The sequence below is a fragment of the Drosophila tropicalis genome, unplaced genomic scaffold (assembly GCF_018151085.1).
Source record: "Drosophila tropicalis isolate 14030-0801.00 unplaced genomic scaffold, ASM1815108v1 contig_878, whole genome shotgun sequence".
Taxonomy (NCBI): domain Eukaryota; kingdom Metazoa; phylum Arthropoda; class Insecta; order Diptera; family Drosophilidae; genus Drosophila; species Drosophila tropicalis.
Genome location: NW_027173374.1, coordinates 13,636,914 through 13,651,090, shown reverse-complemented (window position 1 = coordinate 13,651,090; position 14,177 = coordinate 13,636,914). Strand labels below are relative to the sequence as shown.

General features: G+C 40.8%; 2 protein-coding genes across 2 annotated transcripts in view; both read left to right on the top strand.

Annotated features, from left to right (window-relative positions):
* Positions 1 to 14,177, top strand: part of klg (klingon) — a 63,603-nt gene that overhangs the window by 23,283 nt on the left and 26,143 nt on the right. The gene's annotated exons all lie outside the window — the stretch shown is intronic.
* On the top strand, positions 1,914 to 3,095 carry LOC137584780 (very long chain fatty acid elongase F). The gene is made up of 2 exons (XM_068300340.1): positions 1,914 to 2,405; positions 2,462 to 3,095. Exons 1-2 carry the CDS (start codon positions 2,007 to 2,009, stop codon positions 2,939 to 2,941), a joined length of 879 nt encoding a protein of 292 aa, XP_068156441.1. The 5' UTR covers positions 1,914 to 2,006; the 3' UTR covers positions 2,942 to 3,095.

Sequence of the window (14,177 nt, the reverse complement as noted above, 5' to 3'; positions counted from 1 at the left end):
ACCGTATCCGTATCCGCATCCGCATCCTTATCCGTATGCCTTGTCCTTGTATAACCGAATTGCCTTGTCCTTGTCGACATCGACATCGTCTTTGGAGTCGTCGTTCAGCGACCGTCATATATATTTGCATACTTCCGCAGAGCGACGCGGCGAAATGATTATCATTATTATTTTCGTTGTTGTTTGCCGTTGTCGTTACCGTGGCCATTACCGTTATTGCAACAGCACTTACACGGACAGCGACGCACGCCTCTTCTCTCTCATTGTCCTCGTCCTCGTCCCCGTCCCCGTCCCCAGCCATCATTCTCGTGTTCATTCCCATTTGCTCGCTCTTTTTTCTCACCGAAAATGGCCGCCATCGACCGCCATGCGGTTATGGCTTATTTGTGCAAATGAGCTGCCGTCCATTTTATTGTCCATGAAGAGAAGTGGGCCAACGGACGGTCGGTCGGTCGATCAGGGGAAAGGGCATCATGCAAATGATTGTTTTGGCGCTGCCCCCACCCCACAGAAGAAAACCACCTAGTCCAACAAGGTCATCCAAAGCCCCAAGGACATACATATGTGTATGTGTATGCGTCTCTGCGTGTGAGAGTGTGGGTAAGAACAAACGCATCAATTGCGACTTAAGGGCTCAAGTGAAAGTAATGGCCTTCACTTAACTAAGTCCTATCCCATCTACCACAAACAAAAACAAACTTTTCCCACTGACTGCTCAGCAATTGTTGTTGTTGCTATTGTTGTTGTCCTTGTTGTTTATCGTAATGATTACAGCTGCAACTCTTGAAGGGAAGTGCAAGTGGTGGCCACTTTCATCATCATCATGATCATCAGCAACCTCATCATGATGCCATGCACTTGGCCATTGATTGATTCTCGAGGCGTGCAAATGCAGCTATAAATTTTCGTATATATAAATAAACTTGGATGCCCTTTAAATTGCAAACTCTCTACCACAAAATGGTTGCCAACTTTGCACGTTGCGCAAACAAATTGCACCTGTTCCAATTTGACTGCCCCATCCAACCCCTTGACGACCCCGTCGCATCCTCAGTCCCATCTTCATCCTGGCTCTGCTCATAAAACACTTGCCTATTTCGTTGTGCACTTAGTCGAGTTGGCTGCTGCTGTTGCTGCTCCTTAAAACTTATTGTTGTTGTTGTTTTTAAGAGCCATTTGTCCAATGCCTGCGGCTATTTACGGCCATTGTAGAAGAAAACAGAGAGAGAGAGAGAGAGAGAGTAAGATACTTGGCGAATTTATCAAGCATGGCCCGCTCAGTGGGTCACCGGCTGCAGCTGGCGCACTCTTGGCTTAATTTCAAAATAGTTGGCTCCTGCCATTAAGCGCTTATATTGGCAGCTCTATGCGCTAAATTTATTGGCATATACATAATAAGTACATAGCCATGTCCTTAAATACTCTGTGAATTGCCACCATTAACACATACATATATACATCTGTATCTGTAGATATACATATGTATGTGGAGAACTTATACCGAAATTGGATCAAACTGATGTCACCCAAGAACATCAATTGGAACATAATTTTTCACACGCTGAATAGAGAGTTATGTGCAACATCATTCAACTTTTGCGGCAACTTGTAATATGCTATAAGTTTGTAAGAAACTTTTTGCATGTGCATTTACATTGTTGCATAATGGACAAACGATGCTTTATCGATACCCTCTGGGTTGATAAACTTTTGCTGAAATTCCCCGCAATTTCCATTAGTTTAAGTTTAATGTCTGGCCTTAGCAATGCAATATACCTCCACCAGTCTTGGGTTAATAAGGCTAAGCTTATGCTTCTGATTTGGAGGTCATTAACATAGTGCCGATGGATTTACTCGCTGCGACAACCATTTCAAATTGATTGAGCTGTGCGGCCTTTCAGAAAACGAAAGACTGTTGTGCGGTGCGAATCGTCGTGATTGCTTGCAAGTATTAGCACAGAGAACGCGAGAAAGAGAGAGAGAGATATATATAGAAACTGATCGCGATGAGGCACAATTTGATTGCCTATTTGTGTTGCCTCTTGCGGGATCTGTATCTGGAACATTCAGATCCTCGCGTGGCCCACTTACCCCTCCTTTCCAATCTATGGACAGTAGTGGCCATAATTGCTGTCTATTTGGCTTTCGTACTACACTATGGACCCAAATGGATGGAACATCGGCCGCCGTTTGAACTGAAATTCGTTATGCAGGTGTACAATGTGGTTCAAGTGGTGGCCAATTCATCATTGTTTATCTATGGTCTGATCAACACATATCTGTCGCCAGAATTCAGTTTTACCTGTCAACCGGTAGATCATAACAACTCCTCACCACAGATGATGAAGGCTCTCTATGCCTCTTATGGATATTATATGTTGAAATACTTGGATATGCTCGATACGGTCAGTTGGGTTCGATGTGGCAACGAATATCCATCTAATTCGCCCTCTTCTTTCAGGTGTTTATCGTGTTGCGCAAAAAGAACTCACAGATTAGCTTCCTCCATGTATATCATCATGCTGGCATGGTCTTTGGTGTCTCGATATTCATGAACTTCCTCGGAGGCTCTCATTGCACCATGCTGGGTGTTATAAATCTGCTGGTACATAGCGTCATGTACGCTTACTACTTTGCCTCATCACAGGGTGCCGCCAAGAATATTTTGTGGTGGAAGCAGCGCATCACTCAGATGCAGTTGATCCAATTTGGTTATCTTACATGCCACTTTCTCTTGGTGATTGTGCACAATCCCTGCCAGTTTCCCATTTTCATAGCCTTTACGGGATTCACACAGAATATCTTTATGTTTGCCATGTTCTTTGACTTCTATTACAAAACCTATATACGCAAATCGCGTCAGCAGAAGAAACCTTCAACAATAACAATAACGACAACAGCAACTAAAGACACAACAAAGTCCGAGTTAAAGCTCAGTTGAACGCCAGCCAGTTCCGGGCCGGTGGACTGGCATTTATTATATTAAGGTTCAAGTTCATTGTACGCTGTCATTTGCATATTTACAACTTTAAGCTTATGTAAATTTTTCCAATCAATTGCTTAATAAATATTCGGTTTACACTCATCCCTATGCACACGCACACACTATTGCCCTTAATACAATGTTGCCTAATCAATTACAATTTGCCAAAAGTGTATTTACGATTTCTGTGTAATAAAGTTATGAACTTTTCAGTCTTACCTCAAGATTCACTTTATGTCAAAGATCGAAATGGAATTGCTAACACGTGTGTCTATGTGTGTATGCCGCAATCATCCTATTTATGACCATTGGCGGCGACATGTGTTGTGTATGTTGCCCTGAGCTACCTTTTAACTCTCTGCCCAGCGTTGTTTTTGTTGGCACCCCTCGTATCCCAAAAGAACCCAAAAAGAAAACCCCCAAGAAAGTAAACATTACCTCCCCATGTTAAACACATTCGCCTAGCAGGCAGCCTCACGCAGTGCCTATTTAATTTTTTTACAGACTTTTTTGCACAAGTTTTACATGTGTTTTTGCCTTTTCCCAGAAAAGAGGGGAGAAAAATGTCTAAAAAAAGTTAAATGGGAAGAAAAAATATAAAGAAAACAGACTGACTGGCAAACGTTCGAAAGCCACAGAAAGTTAAGCCGCAGGGCAACGTTTTTACTTTCCCTTTTTGTTTTTTCTTTTCCTGCTTCTCGTTTAGGATCTTGCACAATATTTTTCCAGTTATGTAAATTCCGAAAACAAAGTTGACGACAGAGCCCAAGGACACATAAATGTTATAGGGTAGTCAGGCGAGAGCCAACAAGTCGAATGATGCTTATTAGCTCTGCACACTGGATAAATTTTGGGGCAAACAATTCGGCCACATTCGGCGGTTGGCCATTTTAAATACGAATATGTGGCAGCTAGAACAGCCTTGTTGTGTCTTGTATCTTACAAACTGAATGTTTGGTCGTGCGTTTGGCACAGACATTAAAACTTTTCTAATAATAAAGTTGTGCAACTGAAGCCGAGCGTAAATATCGAGAACGGAAGTTGGGGGCAGGATATGTTATTTTGAGCTGGTCAAAAAGAGACAGAGACGAGGGAAAAACCATCATTAACAGCAACCAGTACACATATTTCCTCAAAAAACGAGAAACCAAAGAGAAAAGGGTTGAATGAACCGCCTTTTGAGATGGATGGATGGAAGAACGTCTCTGATATCTCTCTGGATATCAATCAGACGAAAGTGGGCATTCCTTGCCTATTTATGACTCATGTCACATGAACTGGGGGTACTCGTGTGCTCTCGTTTAAGTGCTGGCAGTAAAATTGTTATGTAAACTACACTCGCATATATGAGTGCGAGTGCGATTCTTTACTACCGCCTTCCACTACCACTGGCAGCAATTCGATGGCTGGCCATTACTCAGCATAAAGTTAAAGCCTTATCCCGGTTTTCGGGTAGATGGTGGGCCATGGCCCATGGAATGCGCCTTGATTGCGGCCCATATACGAAAATTGAGTGGGTGAGAGCTGAGTATCAAGATGACTGAGCTCTTTCCACCATGGCCAAGCTGAACCTGCGACAATGTTGAAGCCGAATGTAAATAATAAGCACTCAGAACCAGTCCCACCCAGCCAGTCCCTTGTACAATTCCCTCGTATTGTTTGTATTCCCTATTTTTACGACACGATTTCGTATTGGTTCAATGTGAGAGAAACCCGCACTCCAATCAATTGAAAGCACGGACGTAGCTGGAATCTTCTCCAAAAGGAGAGAAATTCTTAGTGAACATAACTTAAGAAAACGGGTTTGAAATTTATAATTTCCTTGTATATATTTACCATAACTCTATATCCTTTTCCTTTTAATTAGTATCAAATTGGATATCAACTTGATTGTTTAATTAATATACCATAAAATCATAGCAATTACCTCTTTTGTTGTGATATTGATACTAAATTGTCTAACCGCATTTAATTTCCATTTCCATTTATAGTCTAGTCTACAGTCATTGATTGTGCAACATTGAATTGCAGTTATGGTCGAATTAATTTTTATTTATGTTCAAATAAATGGAAATTGCTAATTGTGTCACATTGTGGCTACGCCCATGTTCAAATGGACCCTTTTGGGCCACATGTATGTATCTCATACGTAAATGTCTAGTAAATTAATGACCCGCCCAAGAAAAAAAAAAAAAGAGAAAAAACTTATCTATGGATATTCAAGTTAAGCCCTAGGCTAATCTTATTTACCTTTTGAAATTATCAACAGAAAATCAATTTGCTATTGATGTTGCGCCCGACAATTTCCTTCGACCTTCTCAGTCATCGCTGAAGCTCTTTATAATCTCATGAAAATGAACCCAAAACATTAAACGACCCAAACAGCCAGACTAGCTGGCACAGTTGCCCAACCACATGTGTATGAGAGTGAGTAGATGAGTGTGTGTGTGTGTGCTTTTAAATGGCTATACGTGAGATGATTTTGGGCTATTTTACCTGTTGTCCTTCCCACGCCTTATTGCCATGTTTGAAAATACATGTATGTATATGCCTAATGAAGAAATCAAAATTACATTAAGTTTACGGGCGCCAATTCACTTCAATGCTCAATGAAAGCCACTCAATTTGACCCCTTGCCAGTGTTTTCGAAGGCAACAAAAAAAGATTGTTAAGTACACAACAGGCAACAATAACAAGTTTCAAAAGCAAAGAGGCAGCATTAATGTTTTCAGGTGTAAGGTGAGGGAGGCAGTAGGCAGAAGGCAGCCAAAAAAATTGGGTCACAATACATTTTTGGTAAGCTGAACGAACGCATTTGCCTAATGGAGATTAGCCGGCATTTGGTTTTATTTGAACTTCATCCGTGGTTTCCAAATTTATTGCCGATGCTTATCGATTTTATCGATGGGCCGTGGGGTGTCTCCTTTTTCTGTGTCCCCAGGCCACACACAGACTGCACAGGAGTGGCAGGCATAAGCACTTAAGCACTTTGCATGTTTTTATCGGTGTAATTTTTGGTCTAGTAAAACAATAAATTTACCCATATCCACATGCACAGTGGATACAGTGGGATTAGAATAAAAGATGACGATTTTTTAATTGATCGATTTCCCTCGAAATGTACAGCAACTTAAATTTTGGGAAATGAAGAGATCCTTATCAAAAGGGCAAAATCAAAAAGTCGTTTTAAAGGACTTTTTTTGGACTCAATTAGTTAAAGTTGTGTTTGGTCATGATTGTCAGAGGAAAATCTTGTGCAGTAGATCAGAAAAAATAGCTGAAAAATATTTTTATGGTTGAAATTTCCTTAAGTGGGGGCACCTATCCAACAGGATACCAATTACGACTTTAGCATGAATCATTAACACATTTGCCATGTGGCTTAACGATCTAATGACTGCGGCCCAATGTGCAGGAATGATGTAAGGTGATGGTAAATGGGATAAATTTGTAATAAATTTTGGAGACGGAAGACACACACACACACACACACACAAACAAACATATGTATATAAATGCAAGTAATTTTGTTAATTTGTTAGTATGTGATGGGGAGGGGCCTAGAAGGAGGAGGAGGGATGTCATTTGTAATTAAGTGCGATTTGAAATATGTGACAAGCGTGGCGACTGCGGCGCGTGTAAATAATTTACAAATAAATCAAAGTAATTAACTGCCATACAGTTGCCTGGGACATGCAACAGGTCAAAGGGGTCATCAGCCCACTGAACACGCAAACGAAACAGCGAACGAATTAATGAATTGAGGACAGTACAGGAAAGAATAGTACAGGATTCACACACTCACACACCCACACACACATACACACATCAAGTGTCAGCTGGCAAAACCATTTCCGTGTTCAATTAATATCAGCCATATGTGCTGAGGGGGGAACAAATCAATTCACAATCAAAGTCCGATCATTAATAATGCAGCAATAACTAATGCACTGCTAATATCCGACCCATTGACATAGCACCCCCCTTGCCCCATCTCTATCCGTTCAAACGTACGAAGGGGAGAGAGCAAAAAAGCGAAGTTTGTATTTGACTTTGACAAAGTTTCCAACGCAACTTGCCAGCACTTGGTTTGATGGCGATTGGTGGGCGGTGTGGGGCTGGTCCAACGTCAACTTATGACTTATCAATGACCATACTTTGGCCAGAGTCAGTCAGGCAGTCTCTACTTGATTGAACTTTGAACAAGCCAACAAGCAGCCAGCCAGCAACCCATGCGTCGAATGCTATTTTTAGCAGGTCCTGCGTTTGCAGGACAAACTTTCAAAACGAGAACCTCCACCACCTTGGCCAAGTCGAAGTTGTTGCTACTTCTGTTCGGTTGTTCAGTTGTTCAGTTACTGCCATAAATCAATATATTTCAATTTCTTTGCTTTGCCTTGCCTTTTATTCGATGCATTCGAGTGCCACTGTAGAGTAACTAACTGAAAAGGACTTTGCCAAGGACTTGAACGATATGAAGCATAAATAAGCATTTGTGTGACGCAAGTGCCGTATTCTAAGTAAACTCCGCTCACATTTTGCTATTGGGGACAATTGTTTTATCCCTAATGTCCTTATCCCTAATGTTTTGCCACTGATAATGCAACCAGTCAATGAAATCGCTTAATGACTCGGAATCTCATCTCCTTCCCACCTCCCACATCGATAAAAAGTGTCTGTAAATCACGTAGCATCTTCCTCTTGACGCCATGTGAAACAAATGTTGAAATAATATGCTTCATACTAGAGAGCCATTATTTCCATTTATACTTTGGTCTAGTATATTTATGTTTATTTTTATTGCTGGCAGGTGGCAAGTGACAAACGTTAGTAAATCGCTTGCAATTGTGGTTGCATTTATGTATGTCGGTCTTGTTGCTGTTTAACAGCTCGAAATGAATTTCAATATACAAGTTGGATAATTTGATATGCGACATACGAAATAAAAGGTATCGTAAATATAAAAATAAAATGCAAATATTGTGAACCGCAAATATTTTCCAACCAACCGATTGCAACAACAATAAATTGTATGTCCAACAAAAGCAACGACAGAAACAGCTGCTGCAAGCAAAACAAAAACTGCCAACAGGCGAGCGCATTTCCAATCTGAAAACCCAAAACCCTGGCTGATCCTCACAGTGCTGTGACTAGGCCATCAGCAACTTGCCGGCATTGTCAATGTGTGTTGAGTGAAGAGCAAGGGAGGTTAAGGGGCAGCAGCAACGGGGCAGCTTCACCACCAACACAGCGGTCCAAATGGTTGCCCAAAAATTGTTGCCGCACGCTCGCACACAGAATGCAGTAAACATAAACTACAAGTACCCTAAAAAGTGGGTGTGGCACCACCCGCCCACCATCAAGCCGAAGCACTAAAGCAGCAGCAGCAGCAGCACTGTTGGTGCTAATAACTTTGTTTTTTTCATAAACTCTAACAAAACAATATGAGAAAAACATTTCAATTGAAGACTGAAAGTTTTTACGCACAGAAGGATACATATCCTTATACTTTCTTATAAAATGTATATATTATTATGTTAAAGATCATAATTATTTCATAAAATTATCTTTAAACATACTTAATTTTCATGCAATTTTAATAACTTTTACGATTAAAGTATTTAAACCATTCCTTTTGCTAGATTATTTCTTGGTTCTAATAAATAGTTTCAGCTTAAGCTGTGTAATTGGTGAAGCATTTCCATAGACTGTCATTCAATTTTATAGGGTAGTCTAAATTCTGTGAAATCCAACTGATTTTATGGTACTTTTTTTATAGAGGGCAAGTTGTGAACTTTTCGTTTCGTTTCGCTCCATGAGTCATGCACATTTTTCGGTTTATTTGTCTGGACTTGGACTGCGACTTGCGACTAGGAGGAGGAGTGGGAGTGGGAGTGGGCACTGGGTCTTGAGGCAGCACCGATTGGTCATGCTGTGCACGTAGAGCAAGGAATATAAAGCAACGAGAAACTAAAGCAGAAAACCAAAGCAAAACAAAACAAAACAACATTGGCCAAGAAGTTTTTGCCCCAAAACTTGCCCAGAGTAATTGTGCTATTTAATTAAACCTAAATTTTTGGTTAGCAACCGCAATGCAAGGAGCATAAGTGTTCCCTGACACTTGATGCGCCGGCAATGGCAATCAAGTGTCAGACGCAGGTTCATGTCTTGGTCTTGGTTGCTCCCGTTCTATGCACCATTGTCGGGTTCATAGTCGTAAAAGTGGAATTGCGGAAAATTGCTGGAAGAAATCGCCGACGAACCGCTCTTAATTTCGCCCCTTTTCACATAATTTACTCTTTCAATAATTCACACGCCGCAGTCACAACAGTTGCTCAGGCGGCACGCGTAAATTGCCACCAAAACATGGCCAAGAAATTAAAAATACAACAGCCAAGCACCAGAAGGGCAGAAAAAAGGATTGCTCTGACAGCTTTACTAATTGGTTTGTTTTACTCGTGACTCTAATTAAAAAATTTACTTTACGACTTTCCCGCCCGAGCGTTGAGCGAAACGTGCCATATTATTATTTACTTTTTTGCCGTTTCTTTTGGCTCCAGTTGGGGCCGAAGGTGCATAGAAAAAGAAATGGAAAGAAGAAACGAAATCTGTTTCTTGACTCAAGTCGGATGTGGTCAGTGAGAATATGAAAAAAAATCCCTAAAAATGGCACCCGAAGGAGATATCTGGGTGAATACGTTTCCTCGTGCTTGCTATCGCAAACCGCAAGTCTAAGCAAAATATGAAATTTGGCTTTGTGCCAAATTGTTTTCACCTAATGCCACATATTTAATTAGAATTTGAATCGCGGGAAAAGTGTTCAAGCTAAAATCTTCTCTCATCATTTAGATGGCGATTATAAAAACCAAGAAAAAAACGAAAAGAAACCAAAAAGAAAACCCATAACAAAAAGGCTAAGATCCAAACTCATAAGCAAAAAGGCAGACACGAAAAAAAGGACGAATTCTAAGTGAATTGGTCTTGCTACATGGTTTAATTAAGGACTCGGCATGGCCCAAAAATATGGAAGGGGCAAAAAACACAAACCGACAGATGTCAGAAATACATACATATATAAATAAATAATTCATTAATACAGTGGTTTGAGAAAACGTTTTTACATTTTCTGCTATGGAAGAAAGGAGATACATACATAACTTGAGATTAAAAGATAAATTAGAAAAGATTATTATCACCTTTTCGAAACACAGAAACATAAAAACCTGTCTTCCTTATTGAGTTATGCTAAAATTTTAACTGCATCTATAAACAAGGTGCAATATGTTTTGTGTGTTGTTGAATATTGCTTATAAATAGTCATTCTTATTAAACTGAACTTTACTTTACATCTTTACTAGTCGAACTGGGCCATGTGTTTCTTTTTCGCAGTTTTTGTTAATTCCCATCAATGGCAAATGTTAAGAGTCAACAATGCTTGTCGAACCACAATCAAATTAAATGCAATCAAAATAGAGACAAATCCTCTGTTTTCCCCGGTCTTAAATCAACTTCTGTCTCGGTTCCACGCAATTATCGACATTGGTCTAGTGCATAGCCAGAAGCCAGGGAAAACCGCAAAGAGAGCTAATTTATCTGCACAGCGTGCAGGAATAGTTTGTACTTGAACATTTTTTTTCTTATTCGCAAACAAGCTGAAGTTTGTTAAAGGTGGCCATGGACAGAGCACAGACAACTAACCGGCCCAATTCGGGCCAGACACTGTCAAACAAAAAAAAAAGGAAAGCGAGACGAACACGAGAAGAAAGGATGAAGAGAATGGAAAGGATAATTCTGTTCAATGATTGCAATTTCAAACTGCGCGCACTCTCGAGAAATCAGGCAAACATTTCGAGTATTTCGCTTCGATTAGTTTTTCCTGCTGTGTTTTTTGTTTTGTTTGAGAGGCCACAGCCGGTCAGCAAAGTTTAGATATACATAGATGTCTGTGTTAAGCCCAATGGTTGTGTGTGTGTGTGTGTGTGTGTGTGTGTGTTGGAGTGGTTTTTATGTGCAGGTGCATGTTGTGTTTGCCTATGTCTGTATTCCATGTCTATGTCGTTGTGTCTGTGCCCAATGTCTATGTTTATCTTTCGCTTCTTGTGCACAAATTGGAAAAGTTCCATCGAAAAAGTCCATTTCCCATTTATATTAATTTTCCACTCGTTTTCCAACATTCGTGTGGTGAGGGTGTGGGTGGGAGTGGGAGTGGTAGTCGGCGTTGGGTAGTGGTAGATACCCGCTTTAATTTCGCTCAAATTAGTCTTCAATTTGTCAGAGCAAACAAACGAAAGCGGCTTTTAAAATCAATAATTATATATATGTATGTATGTAGATGTGAGAGGAACTGCTCGGCATGTCTTCCTCCTCCTCCTCCTGTTTCTGCCGTAATTCCATCTTCATGGGTTTGTACGTGTGCTGTTTGGGACATAATGTACGCCATAATCATCTCAAAGGACACACAGGATTTGCATATTAAATACATTTTTGCCGGCATTTGACAACATTTTTTTTGGCATTTTGCTGCTGTTGCTGCTATTGCTGAAGGCTGAGGGCTGTGGGCTGCTGACTGCTGTCCTTCCCCCCAAAGGAGACAATTTCACTTTGTTTCCTTTTAAACCGACAGTTTTGTTGGAATCAAGTAAATAAAGTGGTGGGCGGGGCTCACATATGCCTTGATGAGATGACGCCATATGAATAAGTGAGAAGTCTAAAGAACAGACTGAAAATTGTCATTTTTTCTCTTTTTTTTTTGTATATGGCTTTCCTTTTCGTTTTGCCTCAAGTTTATATTAAAATGTGAATTTAGCTGAAATTCATTTACTTATTGACATAAATTTTGCATTGCAATGTTGATAACGAAGATAACGGGGAAATGAATGGTAAAGATGAGGCCGTTATGTGGTTGGGGTTGGCATTTTGCCTGCTTAACATGGAAAGCGAGAAATTGTTGCCCTCTTGGGACTTGGCGTTGTTTTCGTTATCGGCACAAAAGAAGGAAACCAAACCAAACCAAACCAAACCAAAAACCAAATTGAGATGCTAAACACTGCGCTGAGATTTCGCCACAAACCGGTGACATTGAGATGGTGAAAAAGGTGGGGAAGACGATATTCGTTGGGGGAAAGTATGCCGCAAACAGCGGTAGATAAATTACGACTGGCAACAATGGACTCCACCAGCCCCCCACCCCCTGCGACAGAGACCGACAGTCTGACTGACTGTAGCAAGATGAAGTTTACCATTCGTTCGTTTTTGCGGGAACACTTCTTCTACCCCCAATTTTTTGTGTGAAAAGAAATAATGAAGACGAAGACGAAGCAGGCAGAGAAGGACATCAAGGTGTCACAGGGTTGCTGCTGCTGCCAAGATGAAGATAACGCGCGTATTTGTCGCGCTTGGCAGATTTTGTACCAGCGATTGGTGTCAAAGTTCCTTTCTGATATTGAGACGAAAAGGGGAAAAAAAACAACAGCAACTCGCCGAAGAAGAAAACTTGACAGAAAGGGAACAAGACGTAGACGACAATGACAATGATAACCCAACAAGGCCGCTGGGAGAGATTCGTTTCCTCACAAACGACTACAAAACAAGTAGAGGCGATAAGTCAGTCTAATGCTGGAAGCAGTTAAGGACACTCTCATCCTCATAGTCTTTCTCTTCCTTCTTGTGCATTTCTACTCTATCCCTATATGTATGTATGTGTGTATGTATTGCCTGCCGCCTTTCTGCTTTGTGCTTTGCATACTAAAACGGAACACGTTCACAAAGCCAAATGAGAAACAAAATGCCAACTGTGTGGGCTTATTGATTTAAGCGCTTTTAATTGCAGACAACAGACAGAGGGGCAAATTAGCCAAACAAATGGTGACTCTTGAAGATTGGAGAGTGGGAGGGGCGGTCTGATCGTGACATTTAATATGCAACGCTTAAATTTGAATATTCAAATGGAGTTCCTTGACGCCAAGTGGCGCGCTAACGAAATTATAGCGGCTTATGTTTTCAATTAAGCAATTTTTGCACATCAGGTGCGTTTTATGCCCCACTCAGACGGGGCAAACAACTTAAAATACACAGACAAGCAGCCGGCCATCGGCAATAGCAATAACCAGGACAAGGACAAGGACATCTAAGCGGCCAATCGTTAAGCTTTTTAATGTAGAATTCTTTGTGCCACGTCAGCTGTTTGGCCGAGATAATTTGAGGCAATAACAAAATGTGCAGGGACTGAAACGGAGAAATATTATTAAAACTGACAACTGCTGAGAATCCAACTGAAATGAAATATTGAGGAGGCAAAAGGTAAAACGGCACCAGCTGCTAAGAGTTTGGGTTAGATTCCTCGTCAGTATCAGCATCATCATCATCATCATCAAGTGCAAACAATAGAAGCTTCAAGTGGCTCAAGAGGTGCGAGAAAGAAAGAGAGAGCGTAGAAAGCTTGTTTAATGAAAGGACACAATAACAAGCGAAAGCAAAACATATGAGCAAAGGACTACTTAATGAATAGCCCGGGGTTAATATTTGTACTCCCATCCCACATGGTTGAGTCATTCCTTCATCGTTTTTTTTCCGTCCGCCTGCCCCGATGCTGTTTGTTGTTTGGGCACAAGCAACAATATTGAAGTTTCTTGTTAGATGAGCCCAACCCAAACCAGAGAGAGAGAAACACACTTCAGCCAGTCCACCCAGCCCGAAGGTTGACAAACAAAGCGGCTTTTGTTTTTTTTTTCTAGGATTTTTTTTCTTCTGTTGTATCTTTTTTTGCTACTCAGCCAACAGAGTTGGAGATGTATGGGAGTTCAGGCAAACAATGCCAGGACAAAGTAGCTGCCGGCTGTGAAAGATGCCGCAGGTGCAAAACTTCAAAAGGGAAACTGGGAAGGGTGTGTATTGCACGTAATGAGCGATGGAGAAAACTTAAAGGCAGCAGGACAGATAAGAAGATGGGGAGAGTGGGGGGTCAATCTTAATGCAATTTATGTTTGTAACGAGATAGAAGCATAATACATAAATCACTTATCCATGCCTCCATCTACTATCCTGGGGGACAGTCGTTATGCCCAGTCCTTGGCCCTATCAAATGTGTAGTTCTTCGCCAACTTCACATCCATGGGGTAAACGAAAAGCAAAACGAAAATTACAAAAAATTTCTGTGAAAAAAAATACACTCAACAAAACTAAAAAAAAAAAAGAG

Bases quoted from the DNA above. Each gene is read 5' to 3' on its own strand.
- LOC137584780 (XM_068300340.1), top strand. From the start codon at position 2,007: ATGAGGCACAATTTGATTGCCTATTTGTGTTGCCTCTTGCGGGATCTG. The intron at 2,406-2,461 runs GTCAGTTGGGTT...CTCTTCTTTCAG, and splicing joins ACTTGGATATGCTCGATACG to GTGTTTATCGTGTTGCGCAA.